The following is a 16,793-nucleotide window of genomic DNA, read 5'->3' as shown; positions in this document are numbered from 1 at the left end:
GTGGCTCAAAAATAACACCATTTATACTTGTACAGGTTATATAGGTATTTTGGAGCTATCTTCTAAACTACTTTATTAACATGAAGCCTGAGAGAATTCTACTTTTTTATTGTTTTTAACTATTTATATCTTTTGTGGGGGGGTTTCCACTGAAAATCATGCTTTACGGCTACCAAAAATTGTGCTCCTAAATTTCAATGTCTGAGGCAGGTTCTCACTGGTAAGTACCTGAAAAAGTTGTCCAAACCTTCATGGAGGCATATGAGACACATATACATAAAAGCAAAAACTCTCATCCCCTCCTTTTTAAAACATTCCAGAAATCCCAATTACATTCACTTTGGTGATTATTACTATTTATTTATGTATGGTGATAGATTGGGAAACCACTTTAGTGATATCACAGCATTACTACCCACCCAATTTGGCTCTGAGCATCCAAAACACTTTTAACTGTAATCCAGAGCAAAAAATGTTGCCCACCCACCATCTATTCACTTCCAATATCTTTCAAGAAATTCCAATGAATCTAAAACTTTGAAAGAAAATATAAGCAGGAAATTTATGTAGAACTTATCGTAAAGAAGAAATAAATTCCAAATGTAGCAACCATCGTTTTTAATATATCACATTAGATTTACCTGTATAGAGGTATTGCAGAAGGGAGCTAAAGGCTGCTGGATTGATCTGTACATGGAACAAATGAGTTACATACAAATTTATACAACAAACATTTGAAAGAAATATTGATATAAATGTGTCCTAAACTAGAAAGTTAACAGGGCCTAGAAAATTCAGGTTGCTGAATTTGGGCAGCTACAGCTGGTACAAAATGCAGAATCATTAGCAGCAGTAGGCAAGTCTCATTATGTCCATACGACACCCCTGCTACCTGGGCTACACTCTTTTTCAAAAGGTGGCTTTTCCCACCGGCTTTGGGTTGAGATGGATGGATAGGCCCCTTTAAGGGGGACGTTTAAGGATGGTTTTGTTCTGTTGGGTGGCCACTATTTTATGAATATTTTTCGTTTTTACATACTTGTTGTTCTTTTAACTTTATGAAGCTGACTGGAGTCACTGGGAGTTGGGTGGCCAAAAAAAATAAACAAGCAAACAAATGAAGAAATGTCCTTTGGCAGTTAACTTTTAATGGCAAGAGGTAATCTTTTCACAAACTGTGTAACCAGTTGGATCAGACTGAGGAATATCCAACAGGGTGGCAGAAGCAGACTGCTCCCAACACATTTGCCACCTTCAGCAGGACGTATCAAGCTCCCATGAGGCATTGGCTTAAAGCCAGATGGTTTGTGTGAAAAGTGAGTTGGGAAACTGCTTCCCATAATTTTAATAAAATTTATTTTATGGCATGTAGACTATCCATGAAAGACCATCTTTCTGACTTCACTTTCGTTTTAAAATACTGTAGAGAAATATAAAACAGAAGCTCAGTTTCCAGTACCTATTAGTTCTAATTCTCCTGCCTGCAGATTGATGTATCTGAAAGTGGAACTGCAAGATACAGACAGCAAACATAACTTGAATATTACCAAAACTTCTGTTAGCACGATCTCGCCAGACACCCATAATACCACCACTTTGCAACGCAATTTCTTGGCATCAGTTTCTGACAAATGACAGGTAAGAAAGTGTCAAATATAAAAATATTCAAGAAAAAACAAAGCATGGGTTTCTTACCAATGGATGTTTCAGTGCTATGACATTCTTCCCCTTCCACTTGGTCTCAAACATTTCTGCAAAATACGCGCTTCGAGCACCAAGGATGCAGCGATGGGCACAGAAAGACTTCCCGTGAACTATAAAAACAATGTCACTGTGGTAACCCTGTTCTAGAAGCCTGCAAGGAGATTGAGAGAGAAAAGTAATTTCATGATTAGACAAGAATTGTGTGGAATAATTCAACTAGACCAGTGTTTCTCAACCTTGGCAACTTTCAGATGTGTGGACTTCAACTCCCAGAATTCCCCAGCCAGCCATACTGAAGTCCACACATCTGAAAGTTGCCAAGGTTGAGAAACACTGAAGAGTTCCATAGAAAGTCTCGTGCGGCGCAGAGTGGTAGGCTGCAGTACTGCAACCGAAACTCTCCCCACGACCCGAGGTCGATCCCAGCGGAAGCTGGATTCTCGGGTAGCCGGCTCAGGTTGGCTCAGCCTTCCGTCCTTCCGAGGTTGGTAAAATGAGTACTCAGCTTGCTGGGGAAGGCGACAACTGGGGAAGGCAATGGCAAACCACCCCGCTATAGTCTGCCAAGAAAATTTTGCGAAAGCGGCGTCCCCCCAAAGGGTCAGACATGACTTGGTGCTTGCACAGGGGACCTTTCACCTTCACTGTTCCAACAGTTCCATGCACTGAGAGGATACAACACCATCTTTTTTTTCCCCCAAGAAAAAGATTAATGCTGTAAAATAGCATTATTAATATTGCAGTTGATGAATCTTATCTATTTTTCTTATTGTACTGGTACAGTTTTTACTCTGGAAGATAAATTCTTTAAGATATAACTCACTAGTCACAACCGTATGAGAAAAGGACAGTTTTAAGCACCACCGTAGCTCTCTTACACCATTCCTTCTGCTGAACCACTTAAATTCCTGGCAAGCAAATTCTGTACTAATCCTCTCCAAAGGCTCTTTAAAGAAGCCATGTCCTGGGCTTGCACAGTAACTGCACAAACCACCTCTTCAACTCAAACACCGATTTTTCTGAGCCTAGGCTGGGCAAGTCTAGGCAAAGGTGTGGCTTCTTTGAGGAGCAACAGACAGGTAGACAGAAGAACTGAATACTGCATACTTTTACAGGTAGTCCTTGCTTAACAATTGAGCCTGGTATTTTGGTTGCTAAGTGAAGCGGTCATTAAGCAAATCCAACCTGATTTCCATTTTTGCAGTGGTTTTTAAGTGAATTACCATAGGTGTTAAATGAACCATGTGGTCATTAAGTGTATCATATGGTTCCCTATTGATTTTGCTTGCCGGAAGCCAGCCAAGCGCCCACATTGTGATCATGTGACCATGGGGATGCTGTGACGGTCACTAAGTGTGAGGACCGGTTGTAAGTTGGTTTTTTCAGGACTGTCGTAAATCTGAACCATCACTAAACGAAAGGTTGTTAAGTGAGGACTACCTGTATATAACATAGTGCCATAACCTAAAATTGTCACTTGTCCATGATAAGAAACAGAAGACAATGATAGATTCACCCCCTCTGAAGATGACTCTTTTGCCAATATCAGAATGCATCCCCTTACCGCTGAAGAAAGGCATCATAGTAGTCCCTCTTCATGCACTTTGCGGTGATCTGCTTATACTCCTTCAACACCCGCCGGATAGTATCACTCAGAGCTCCATATAAGCACCGCTCACCATCAAAGGTGTTTGCTTCACATTTTGCACCTGTAGGGAAGACCAGTTTGCATAATTGTAAGTACCAAATTACACAAAACATTTTTATCAGTACTATTTTTGTAAGGGTGGCAGAAAGAAATGAAGTAACTTCTATAAAGCCTTTGGACATTTTCACTGCAATGTTTTTGTAAGGTCCCAAGAAGGGCTTATGAAACAGAATTAAATTCCATCCAGTCTCATCCACTTAAGAGCTCATTTAAGACTATGGGGTGAGGTATATTCAATATTTTAGAGAAAATACATTTTTATTGAGTATGAATTAGACCAAGCTTATAAAAATGCCAGTAAAATGAAAACAAATATCTGAAATCCTGTAGTGGGCAAATTTTATACAATTTAGCTCCTTAAAATATTAAGTGAAGCTACCCTATCTGGCTGAAATAATAGAGAAAAATCAATTTATGTACAGAATGCAAGAGATGTAGAAAAACAATGAAAATAATTTGACTACGTCATCACATAGAGATGAGTACACTGTATTAACACTATCAGCTACACTGGCTAGGGAATCTCTATTTCTAGCCTACCCGTAGCTGATAAATTGTTTAATTGTAAAACATCTTAAAACACGCATCCCTAATTTTAGAAAGCAGCAAGTCATCCCAGGAATACGTTCATGTATTAGGACATGAACCTGCTTTATGATTTAAACCATAATCCCCCGGTTTAAAGTCTGACCTTTACTTTCTCAGGTAAACGTTCCTGTAATAAGAATTATACAAAGCTAACTGATCTCCTTTTTAATATACAGTATTTTTCCTTGCAACCAAATTATTATGAAACAGTGTATTAATTCTCAAGAAGACATGGATAAAGACCAGACATGGGTGAGCTACAGCTTGGTTTAGATGGATCTCTATACCAAAACAGCTATTCTTGGTTTTGAGGCTTCTTTTACTTTCCACTTGATAGATTAAAACAGCTAGCAATTTCTAGCTTGCTTTTAAAGTGGATTTATTTCTACTGTAAGAGTGGGACCAATCAGATCTCCCTCTAATCTAGTTTAGCCATAGACCTTTTGGATGAGGCAACATGAAAAAGAACAGAAACTTCATAACATAAATGTAACCAAGCACTCTCCTGGCCTTCTAAAAAAAAACTCAGATCCATATTAGCACAAAGGGAAAAAGATTTCAAAAAATAAAATTTCAGTCTCTTTGGTGTTGGCACGCGGTGGCGCTGCAGGTTAAACCGCTGAGCTGTCGATCGGAAGGTCGGCGGTTCGAAACCGCGCGGCGGGGTGAGCTCCCGTTGCTCGTCCCAGCTTCTGCACACCAAGCAGTTCGAAAACATGCAAATGTGAGTAGATTAATTGGTACCGCTTCGGCGGGAAGGTAACGGCGTTCCGTGAGTCATGCTGGCCACATGACCCGGAAGTGTCCCTAGGGACAACGCCGGCTCTAAGGCTTAGAAACGGAGATGAGCACCGCCCCCTAGAGTCGGACACGACTGGACTTTACGTCAAGGGAAACCTTTACCTTTACCTTGGTGTTGGCAACAGGCTGAAAGTAACCACAGTTTTTCATCACAGCAAGATTATTAACTGACTTTACTTTCACAGTTTCAATACTAGAAGGCAAAAAGTGACCACATATATTTATTTCCAGAGGAGTGTATCAGACTCCCTTACCATTGGCTAGAAGGTATTGCACAAGCTCTTCATGCCCACAGAGACAAGCATAGTATCTATAAAAGGGAACACAGAGATCAGAAATATACTAATAAAAATAAAATCTTTACAGAATAATGCATCATGAGCCCCAAAAGCTTATCCATAGCATCAATTCTGCAACTGGATGGAAACTCTAGAATTACATGAAATACTAGTCCCTTCAAAGTTATTGCTCTAGTGCTTTTCAGTATGAAAAAGCCAGAGCAGAATAAAGTTAACTGTCAACCACATACACATGAGAAAGTAGTGAACATAAACAATAGAATCCTAGAGTTCAGATATCTTAGCGATAATCTAATCCAACCTCTGCTCAGTGCAGGATCTGCTAGAGCAGTGTTTCTCAACCTTGGCAACTTTAAGATGTGTGGACTTCAACTCCCAGAATTCCCCAGCCAGCATCTGGCTAGGAAATTCTGGGAGTTGAAGTCCACAGAGCTTAAAGTTGCCAAGGTTGAGAAACACTATGCTAGAACTCCTCTGAAAAATGAGCATCCAGCCTGTTTTAAGATCTGCAGGGAAGGAGAACTTACCATGTCATGTGCAGCCTGTTCCACTGGCTGACAGTTCACACAATCAGGAATTTCCTCCTGACACCTATCCTGAAACAGCTTCCTTGTGGGTTTAACATCCCCCCACTCCCAGGCCAGGCAATAGAAGTTAAGCCTACTCCCTACTTCTGTATGACCATCCTTCAGATACATGAAGATTGAGGGGAGATTTTAGAACAATCTCTGTTGGGGCTGAACATACCCAGATTCTTTAACCGTTCCTTGTAGCCTTGCTTTCCTGACACTTCACCATCCTGGTAGCCTTCCTCTGAACTTGTTCCACTTGTCCTTTTAAGAAGGACTGGACACAGTACTCCAAGTGGGGTCTGACCAGGGCAAAGTAGAGTGGAACAATTACTTCCTGTGATTTGGACTTTATGCTTCTGTTAATGCACTCCAAGATAGCAATTGCCTTTTCAGTAGATGCATCACGCTGCATCACATGTGAAACTTGTTGTCAATAATGACACCCAAATCCTTTTCACAGGTACCACTGTTATGCCAGGTCTCCCCCGCCATGTTAAGATATTACAATCAAGATGATAAAGCATTCAAATAGCCAAAAGAACGTTGCTGCACTTGCCACAGATTATCCCTACATTACCAAGCTTTCAGTACCAAAAGTTATCTTCATAAAGCTGCCTAATTTTGTTGTACGTATATGTAAAATACAATTATTCCACTACAATATAGGACAACACCCCCCAATAAAACTCAGATTAGAACTATGCAAATGTTGCAAATCATAAAAGATATCTTGGTCCCTAAGCACAATCACTAATTGTATCCCTGAGTTCACACATCACATTAAATCATAATGTGGCTTGTTTGGTATTAGCTCTGCATATTCTAGGACCAAACTCATATGGTTTATTCAGTAAGCCATGATTAAAAAAGCATAGTATAGCATGATTGTCTCACAATGCAAGAAATATATTACCTGATACTCAGTTGGGAAAAAAGAAGCAACATTCCCCCCACTCATCTCCAATAAAAGTACCAAAACAGCACATTCGACATTTTTTAAAAAATGTATAAATGTTCTGCTCCTTTTATGCAAGACTTCCAGAATAGATCACATAAACATTTTAAGCAGCAAGAAAAAACACTCAGCCTTAGATTTAAAGATACAGCTAAAAAGCTGACAGGTGAACTGTTTGTATTTTAAAATCTTGTCTTGGCTCTAGAAAGATAGCCAGGTTACTGCCAGCAAAATTTGCCTGAATAATTCGTTCTACAATAAGAGCCCCTTCCCCAGTCTCGTCTTCAGGACTCAAGATTAAAAAAGGTGTAAAAAAAAAGGTGTAAGTAATATTAGGCAGCCCAGAACTTAAGGTTTTAAGGCAAAAATACCATCTTGAATTTTTCCTAGATTCAGACTGATAGCCAAAACAATTGTTTTGAATGTACAATATTCCAAGCAAATACTTGGGAGTTATAGATGGCACACTTCCTCACCAATCCCACAGTGTTGTCCTTCAACCACTACTAATGCAAAGTAAATTTACAAAAGCTGTTTCCTCACCACCCTCTGAAAAACTGTTTTCATTTTTTCCCCTCACTTGCAAGACAGATGAAGCCCACATTCCAGTGAGTTAATCCTGGGCTAGTGGGTGTTTGTTTTCTCACTGGAGAGACTGCCACACTTTATGCACTGTACCATCTAGTTGGCATTTCATTTAGCTCAGCTTACTAACATGCTGTCATGAACTATGCTATAGGGTAAAAGCTCTCAAATGCAATTTTGCTGACACGCTGCTCTTCAAAAGTTTGCTGAGATGCACCACTTAGCGTGGTGATGCACAGCTTTTCTGTTTGGCAAGAAAAGACACATGCTAACCGTTTATTTGCTTTGCTTTCTGTGAAGACAGGGTTAAGGGATATTTGTTAATTCATGAAGCACAGGAAGCAGTTGGCCAGCTTGACAGAGAAAGGAGCACTAGTTTGCTAGCACTCTCTTAGCTGGCAAATGGATAACTAAGACTGAGCAACGATTGGTTGAAGATGTTCTCTGCAGACCCCAGACTCACAAATTTGAGGATAAACATGCTAAAAAAATAGAGATCTGTAGACAATGAAGATAATGCAAAATCACAAGTTTGTATTAAACTGCATTACAAATACAGTAAATGGAAATGCTTATGGTATGACAGATTTCATCCTATAAGAGATCCTTATGCTATCCTGCCCCTTATGTCAGTCATTTGCTTCTAGAATAGTATAGCTCTGAACATAAGTTGAAAACAAATATGAGAATTATTGTTTCCATGCCAATTCAAATCAGCAGGGCTTTTCTAGCAACCTAGTCAAATGGTGACCACACTGCAGCAATGATAGAAACTCGACTGTCACCCAGAAGGTTCTTACAAATGAGGAAAATTATCCAGGTTAACAGAGGGACTAGACATTGGAGTGTTATTCATACACATAACCTGGGAGAGATTACTCACAATACTTAACAAAAAACATTTTCTTTTTCAAAAATAAGTAAGATAGGAAAATGCTGCAAAGGCTGAAAGACCTTAGTTTTTCTTAAATTCCTGTATAAGTTACCAAACAGTATGTGTGTCTCAAGATCAAAGCACTCACAAAGGGGTACTGTCCCATTTGTCTCGGACATTGATTTCAACATCTCTCTGTTCAAGAAGGTATCTGAAAGATAAACAGACAATTTTAATAACTAAGAATCTATTCCAGCCCACCTCAGTCACAGCTTTAGTGTTGCTTTTTTTAATTAAAAAAAGTGCTGCACCAACATTGCCCCCTCAAAGCCTCATCCCAAATAAGTGAGAGTCCACCAAAAATATTTTCTGCACATTATACTAATTCTACTGCAATTCTGTCTGCCTACTATAGATCTCATCCAACTTTTTAATGTAGGGGGAAATCAAATAACTTCAGAAATCTTTTAAGGTTATCTATCAAAGATATTATTAATATGGGCACAAACTCTCCCATTTATATTAGGAGCAAGAGAAAATAGGAGCATGCAGCAAAAGCTCCATTGGTTTTCATTGTTTTCAGGTGCAATTCAAGGTGCTAGTTATCACCTTAGAAATCCTTCATGGCTTGGGGCCTTATTATCTCTAAGAGCACTTGCTCCATAGAATCTGCCTGCTCGAGGCATGCCTGCAGAAACACATGCTCAGAGTTTCCATTCCCCACAAATTAAGGTGGGAGGGCCTTGAGACAAGCATTTTCTGCAGAGGCTCCCCTTTTAAGGAATTTCCTGTTACCAGATATGATTGGCTCCTTTACGCCTGGCATTAAAGAAATTAGCTCTATCAGAGATCATTTGGACTGGGAAATGAGAAACACACATGCCAGAGGTGAATGGTGGCACAGTAAGGATACAATGCCACTCATGATTTTTTTAAGATAGTGTTCTACAGATACACTGTAAGAACTATAATATTATTGTAGATTTATATTATTGTTATATTGTTTTGCTGTATGCTGCTTAGATTTACACTGACTGAAGCAGCATAAAAGCCTGTGAAATAAATAAATGAAAAATTTTAAAAATAATGCATCTTTGTTTTGGATTTTGGAAAAATCCTTGAGAGAGAGAGAAAAAAAGTATAATCAGACTGTTGAATTAGGACTCTTGTTTTAACTTACACTTCAGAGATATTGAGGAAAGATTAAGAAAACCCTAAACTTTTCAAAAACAATGGCAACTTTTAATGTAAATTGGATTATTCTCTGTGTGATATTGTCTATTACTATCACCTTTGTATGTTTTGGTTGGTACAGACAGTCCTCGCTTTACAACCATTCGTTTAATGATGGTTCAGACTTACGACTGGTCCTTACACAACTGTTGCAGCGTCCCCATGGTCACATGATCACAATTTGGGCACCTGGCAACCAGTTCACATTCATGACCGTCACAGGATCCCATGATTGCCATTTTTGACCTTCCCAACCAGCTTCTGGCAAGCAAAATCAATGGGGAACCATGTGATTCACTTAACGATCACATGGTTCGCTTAATGCCCATGGTGATTTGCTTAACAACTGCCACAAAAACGGTTGTAAAATCAGGTTGGATTCGCTTAATATCAACTTCACTTAGCAACCAAAATTCTGGTCCCAATTGTGGTTGTTAAGCGAAGACTACCTGTATGGCTTTTATACCAGTTTTTTTTAAATGTTGGTTTTACTTGTTCTAACAATATTGAATTTAACTGATCCTGCCAGTTTGTGATTGTATTATATATTTCATAGCATTTAAATCTAATTAAATCCGTTATAATCACTATTAGTTTAATGACTGACATCTTTTATGAGCTATTTTTAGCATTAGATTACTATAAACCAGTTGATAAATTATTCTTATAGTGCTGACATACTGTACCTACCTTAATAAATTGCTAACAATTATTAGCTTGTTTTTGTGATTATGTCCTGTTATGCAGTAACAACACTGCATTCTTTCTTGTTACAGGCTGCACTAAACACATCTAGTGGAAAAGCAGCAGACAGATTCAAGATATCAAACAACAAATACTATGTAATTTTAGGATGAGACTATATGTTTATAACTTGCTTCAAAGCTCATCTCACATATACCTCTCTAGTTAATGACCTGGCTGTCTTAGGTCATTAATATCTGAAGCTGTCAGCTGCTTTAGGGATGAAGCTGAGCTGATAAAGATGAAAACATTTTTTCTTTTTAGAGATTGTAAGAACCAGGGGCTCAGCTAGGTGGCAGCATTGAGCACAGCCTTTCTCAACCTTTTGACCCTGAAGGAACCCTTGAAATATTTTTTCAGGCCTCAGGGAACCCCTGCACATTCAGGCTCAAATATAGGCCACAAGTTAGAAAATTATTATATTCGTGTGTAGGCCTGTATATATGCATTAACAGTGTTCTTAAACTAAAAATAATGAAACTTTAATGTGAAGTTGCCTGAATTTGAAATAATTTTTAAATAAATGTGATCTCCCAGGGAACCCCTAGTGACCTCTTATGGAACTCTAGGGTTCCATGGAACCCTGGTTGAGAAACCCCAGTTTAGCATATCTTGACTGATGTGAAAACAAAACAAAACTGATTGAAGACCTGGCTCTGCCATCAGGCTTGGGGCAGGGAGGAGAATAATCATACTTGGGGTTGGCTAGTGCCTTGAAGTGCCCCTCCCACACAAGTAGTGAATGAGATCATAGCCATCAGGATTTTATTATATTAGGTAGTTTTTAAAATCGTTTTAGTCTATTTTTATATTGGAATTTTATTGTATAGTTATTGTTTTATGCTGTAAACCGCCCAGAGTCCCTCCATTCGGAGGAGATGGGCAGTGACAAATTTGATAAATAAATAAATAAAACCCTAAGGCTGGTTCATCCTAGTTAGTACTTGGATAGTAAACCACCAGGGAATTCCAGGGCTAGATCAAGAAATCAAACAAACATCCCAGACAGCAATGACAAACTACTTCCTGTTTGTTGCCAAGAAAACAGCACTGACATATCTATCAAATCACCAGGAAGTGAACTTAATCAAGGGGGACTTTACATAAAAACATTGGACTTCGCATTACTGACATGAAACAACTTGAGTAAAAGACATAGTAATACCAAACAGCAGTTACTTTGGGAGATAAGTAAATGTGGGCAGACCAAATAGTATGCTCATAACAAAATCAAAATAGCATTGCTTCTATCATCTTTGGGTCCCAGATATTTAATATATGCACATTTGTCTTATTAACTAACACAGAATTCTTACAAATACTTGAAATGATCAGATATGTGGAGTATGTGTACAAACTTTGTTACTGTTGGATGAGAGAGAAAATGGAAAAAGGAGTGATGAAAGTTAATGAGAATTACCTATAGTGACTTCTAACAAACCAAGTAAAGTGGACACAGCCATTCTTCCATTTAATATTTTAATATATGTAGTGTGATAAGAAACTTTAGCCACCATGAGAAATTGTGTTAATGCTTCTATTGAACCCCTAACTACTGTTATACTGAATGTTACAAAAAGGCATATGTTTGGCAAATATAGCCTATTTCGAGCTCCCTCACAAATGCTGGTTCTCAACCTAGAATACTAAAAAACAGTTTTCATTCTACGTTTCCAACAACGTTGGCAGCTTTTCCCTTGCATGCCACAGAACAAGTTGTTGCATTTTGTTACCTGCAGAAATAGATGCCCTAGAATGATAGTAAAATAAATAATTAATAATTAGGAGCACTTTCAATTACATGTCTGGAACACCCTTCTTCACATTCTCTCTTTCATACGTTAGAAGAACGTATGAAAGTGGGTCCAATTTTGTTGCAGGAACCACTTTGAAAAGTTCTCGTTATTGAATAAACACGCAACGATTCTCAACAAATACAAGGGCGGCAAGCTCCGAGCACCGGGAGTTATACAACCCCGTACTACAACACCCAACCTACCGCGGGGGCTGTCATGCCCCAAAAGGGCCACCCGCACCTTCTCCAACCTTAAGAGAGCACCCCTTACGCCTCAGCCCAGGCCTCACCGAACGCGACAAACGTCGCCCTTCTTGCAGCTGGTGAAGAGGTCGCTGGTGTCCATGGCCCGGCGAAAAGCGCCGCATTGACCCGGCCTGGAGAGAGCGAAGGCGGTTTCGGGGAGGGAGCCGAGGCCTCGGAGGACACCCGAGCGGGACGGATGTAAACACGACGGCAGGGGCTGAACCTACTAAGGCCGGCCCCGCGCTCTCCTCCCCGGGACGCGGCTGTACGCAGGCCCGCCCCTCTCGCCGGGTTTGCAGGACGCCGGACCTCGCGGCGGGAAGTGCCCCGTCACGCCCGCCCCGCTGAAAGGTGAGCCGGACGGCAGTTCTCAAAGCCTCGCCGTGGCTCAGGACAGTCCCACCCAAGCGGCGGCGGCGACTCCCCCTCTTTGGACGCTACTCGCGCCGGAGGAGCGCGCGCCGGCCTGGTACCCCGCAGTCTGTGAGCTTCCGGATGCCCGAGTCACGCCCTGGGATTCGCATGTCGCCCGGAAAAGGCGATGCTGCTCTCTTAAGGCTTGAGGAGACAGACAACACGGCGTTTCAGTCGGCCGGGAAGCCTTTCCCTCTAATCCGGAAGCTGGCCCTATTTAAAGGGAGCGGGCGCTGCTGGAGCGACTGTGAAGCGGAAGCACATGTGGGGGTTTTGCTTGTAAAAAGGACATAAGTTTAAAACGCTTATGAAGGTAACCAATCATTGAAAGGAAGAGCCACTAAGGGAAAAGCTGCAGAATGGAGAGAGAATTTGTGTATAAATTCAACGCTGGGAACCAGCATTTTGTACTTACCGTGCCACTGAAATTCCCAGTCCAAGAAAACGTTAGTCATTTGCCTAGGCGTCTAATGCTTCTTCATAATTTGCCGTTCTTCGTAGAAAATGGCTTGAAAGAATCGCTAACTCGATTCATAGAGGAGGAATCTGTACAAGACTTTGATAGAGAAGCAGAAGCGGCTCTGGAAGCTGTAAAATCTGGTAAAGTGGATTTACACCAGCTGGCTAACGCTTGGGCCCAAGCTTACACTGAAGCAACATCAGAACATGCAAGACCAGAAGACCCCAGCTGGGATGAAGATTTTGCAGATGTTTATCATGATCTGATCCATTCTCCTGCCTCTGAAACTCTGTTAAACCTGGAACATAACTATTTTGTTAGCATCTCCGAATTAATAAGCGAGAGGGATGTGGAGCTAAAAAAACTGCGTGAAAGGCAACGGACAGAAATGGATAAGGTGATGCAAGAACTGGGGAAATCATTAACAGATCAAGATGTAAACATGTTGGCAGCTCAGCACTTTGAATCCCAGCAGCTATTGGAGAACAAGTGGAACAATGAATTGAAACAAACCACAGCAATCCAAAAACAGGAGTATCAGGAATGGGTGGTCAAACTTCACAAGGACCTGCAAAATCCCAACAGCAGTATTGGTGATGAGATCAAAGTTACTCCTAATCAGTGGAGAGAATCTGAAGAAGGAACTGGAAGACTCTTTGAGGACCAGAGGCAATTGGAAGAAAGTTTCACTATCCATTTGGGGGCACAGCTGAAAACCATGCATAATCTGCGGCTCCTGAGGGCAGATATGCTGGACTTCTGCAAGCACAAGCGCAGTCACCGCAGCGGAGTCAAACTCCATCGGCTTCAAACTGCACTCTCGCTTTATTCAACTTCGCTTTGTGGTCTAGTCTTGCTTGTGGATAATCGCATCAGTTCCTACAGTGGGATCAAAAGAGATTTTGCAACTGTTTGCCAGGAGTGCACAGATTTCCATTTTCCTGGAGTTCAGGAGCAGCTTGAAATTGTCCAGCAAGTTGTACTTTATGCCCGAGCACAGCGGAGTAGTAAGTCCAAAAGACTAAATGAAGCAGGAAACAGAATTAGCGGCAATGAAGATAAATCTAAGAATGGTGAACAAAATCAATCAAATATTTTTCCAGGGGAATTTTACATCACCCGACATTCAAATCTCTCTGAAACTCATGTGACTTTTCATCTTTGTGTGGATGACAATGTGAGGTCAGGTAATATTACAGCCCGGGATCCTGCAATCATGGGCCTCCGAAATATCCTTAAAGTGTGCTGCACCCATGACATCACTACAGTTAGTATTCCTCTTTTGCTGATACATGATATGTCTGAAGAAATGACAATATCTTGGTGTCTGAAAAGAGCAGAGCTTGTATTTAAGTGTGTCAAAGGGTTTATGATGGAAATGGCTTCCTGGGATGGTGGGATTTCTCGAACTGTTCAGTTCTTGGTACCACAGAGTATTTCTGAAGAAATGTTTTACCAACTGAGTAACATGTTGCCACAGATTTTCCGTGTGTCATCTACGCTCACTCTGACATCCAAACACTGAACTCCCTCCAATGTTCTACAAAGCATGAATAAGATGACGACACTGAATTCATTTCAATACCTGAAACACTTCAATATCTTGAACATGATTGTGGAAATTCCTAACAGAAGCACCTGCAATATTAAAAAAAAAAAACTGTATGCCTACACAAAGGGAAATTGGTAATGGGTGATTTTTCTTTTTTTTGCCATTTTGACTTCAGCCCCCCCCCCTCCCTATTGAACGTTCTTCTGAGGTCCTTCCGACCCTTAAATAACAAGACCTGTAGTAGTAAAATGGGAAGCTAAAATGTCTGTGTAGCACTGGAAATTAGCCAAGTTGTATGTTGGAAATATAATTGTCAAAGGAAAAAAAAATCTTGCTTTTTTTTCTAGATATCAGTGTATTGAAAAAAGTTTTCTTACACATTTTGAGTTTGACACTGTTTTTTTACTTCACAGAATAGAATTTTAGCATAGGTGAATATAGTAATAACACAAGCTAAACGGTTCTTAGATTAGATTAGATTTTATTCTTTAGGGCTCTAACTCCTGCTACCATCAAATACTTGGCTGGATTTTTACAGCCCAGATACAATAGTTCTGTTTTAGATGACATTCTGTTTTGGTCTTGAGCTCATAAAAGAGATAAACATGGAGAATATAAGGCCATGGCAGTAAGTTAAGAACTTCAGCCTTTTAAACAAATAAGAGCAGGGGAGCAATTCAGGCTGTTGCTTCATTGTGGAATTCATGCATTGTACCTAGCCATATAGCAGTTTGGTTTTGGCTTAATGTGTTGAGTGATCCCAGCCATTGTAGTTTGTAAATCATGGCTTATGACTTAAAAGATTTGATCCACACAATGTCCAGAAAAATATGGTTTGCACTGCAAATACTCAGGATATTGTTTCTATATTGCAGCTGGTGACGATAACATCAGAACAACTCCATCTGAGTTATCTTTCTGCCAATAAGCAAAAACATTTTCTTTTAAGTACATTGATGGACTTCTGCTGCTGATTTGGTGGAACAAGGTGCCATTTGGTAATGGTAGTTTTGGAGACAGATGGAAGTTGAAGAAATAAGTACATTACTAAAAGAAGTGTAACCATAATTTGGTCTCAAATTAATTAAGGTGACTAGGCATGCCTCTGTTTCATCTAGATTAAGAAATGAGTTTGTAACCTATAATACTAATTTCAATTTGCTTTTAGGTTGGCTACTACTTGTGTTTTAAAGTATTGTTTGGATTATCAAAAAAACCTTAATGAGGCCAACTTAGGATCTAATGTAATGGCTGGAGTTGTGGCTTGTCTACTTTTTTTAGATGTTTTATCCCACTGTTATTATTTTTATAAGTAACTCAAGGCGGAGAACATACCTAATACTCCTTCCTCCTCCTTTTTTCCCCACAACCACCACCCTGTGAGGTGAGTTGGGCTGAGAGGGAGGGACTGGCCCAAGGTCACTCAGCCAGCTTTCATGCCTGAGGCGGGACTAGAACTCACAGCTTCCTAGTTTCTAGCCTGGTGCCTTAACCACTAGACCAAACTGGTTAAATTATTAAATGATTTAATTAAAACTTAAATCCAAAAAGACTGAAATACCTTACAGAACCACTGCGTATGATAAAATGAACCTATTTCTTTATATTTTCTCCAATAACAGGGCCTTATATTAGAAACTCACTTGAGTTTCTTTAGTTTTAAGTATCATCTATAAATTGCTTTTGTTGAGTGCTCCCTAATTTTGGCCAAAATTGATTTTAATGGTTTTCTCTAAAGTCAAAGTAAAAGGGTTTTTATATCTGATTCCAATATTGCTCTTAACCAATTCAAAAAGTTTGTCTTCTAACAGAATGTTGTAAATTTTTGAAATCCTCCCTTTCTCCCTATTGGATGATGAATTTAACTTAGTTTCAAATTTAGCCAAATTTAGCCTATACATTTAGCTGTATAGGTTCTAATTGCTAGAGCTGCAGTGAAATGCAGAATATGCATTTCAAACCATGAATAAGCTAACTTCTTAACATTATTTGCAGTTGTTTGCCCATTTTGAGAATGATCCTATCATTTCAAAAATCCCTGTTAAAATTCTTTTAAATAATAAAGTTCCAATTGAAGCAAATATTTGTAGCTCTGGGTTGAACTGTGGAGTCCTTGGTGCTGAGTCTTGTTGTTTTTTTGCAGATGTTTCATTGCCAGACTAGGCAACATCTTCCGTGCAAAGAGGGAGTGGGCCTTGCTCTCAGTTTATATACCATGGCTTGCCCTGCCCGTGTTGGTAAGGGTGTTGTTCTCTCCTTGGGA

The 16,793-nt window shown here is 39.9% G+C and overlaps 2 protein-coding genes across 4 annotated transcripts in view; one reads left to right on the top strand and one right to left on the bottom strand.

The window, feature by feature from the left end:
* The window catches only part of ABTB1 (ankyrin repeat and BTB domain containing 1), a 35,821-nt gene extending 23,422 nt beyond the window's left edge, over nt 1-12,399 (bottom strand). Inside the window, exons 1-6 of one of the 3 annotated variants that reach the window (XM_063291696.1) lie at nt 12,149-12,399; nt 8,235-8,297; nt 5,056-5,111; nt 3,269-3,413; nt 1,696-1,855; nt 642-687 (exon numbers count right to left, since the gene is read on the bottom strand). In XM_063291696.1, coding sequence (XP_063147766.1) covers nt 642-687; nt 1,696-1,855; nt 3,269-3,413; nt 5,056-5,111; nt 8,235-8,297; nt 12,149-12,204 — 526 coding nt within the window. In that variant the 5' untranslated portion in view covers nt 12,205-12,399. Of the gene's footprint in view, nt 1-641; nt 688-1,695; nt 1,856-3,268; nt 3,414-5,055; nt 5,112-5,847; nt 6,004-8,198; nt 8,298-12,148 lie in introns of those variants that run through there. The other 2 variants (XM_063291697.1, XM_063291698.1) reach the window with 2 other exon arrangements.
* A 22-nt stretch (nt 12,400-12,421) lies between these two features.
* FERRY3 (FERRY endosomal RAB5 effector complex subunit 3) lies at nt 12,422-16,593 on the top strand. The gene has a single exon (XM_063291694.1). The coding sequence runs from the start codon at nt 12,878-12,880 to the stop codon at nt 14,501-14,503; it is 1,626 nt and encodes a 541-aa protein (XP_063147764.1). The 5' UTR covers nt 12,422-12,877; the 3' UTR covers nt 14,504-16,593.
* The last annotated feature ends 200 nt before the right edge of the window (nt 16,594-16,793 follow it).

This window comes from Candoia aspera, chromosome 2 (assembly GCF_035149785.1).
Source record: "Candoia aspera isolate rCanAsp1 chromosome 2, rCanAsp1.hap2, whole genome shotgun sequence".
Lineage (NCBI taxonomy): Eukaryota > Metazoa > Chordata > Lepidosauria > Squamata > Boidae > Candoia > Candoia aspera.
Note: the sequence above shows the minus strand (reverse complement) of the source record. Positions and strands in the feature narration are given on the sequence as shown.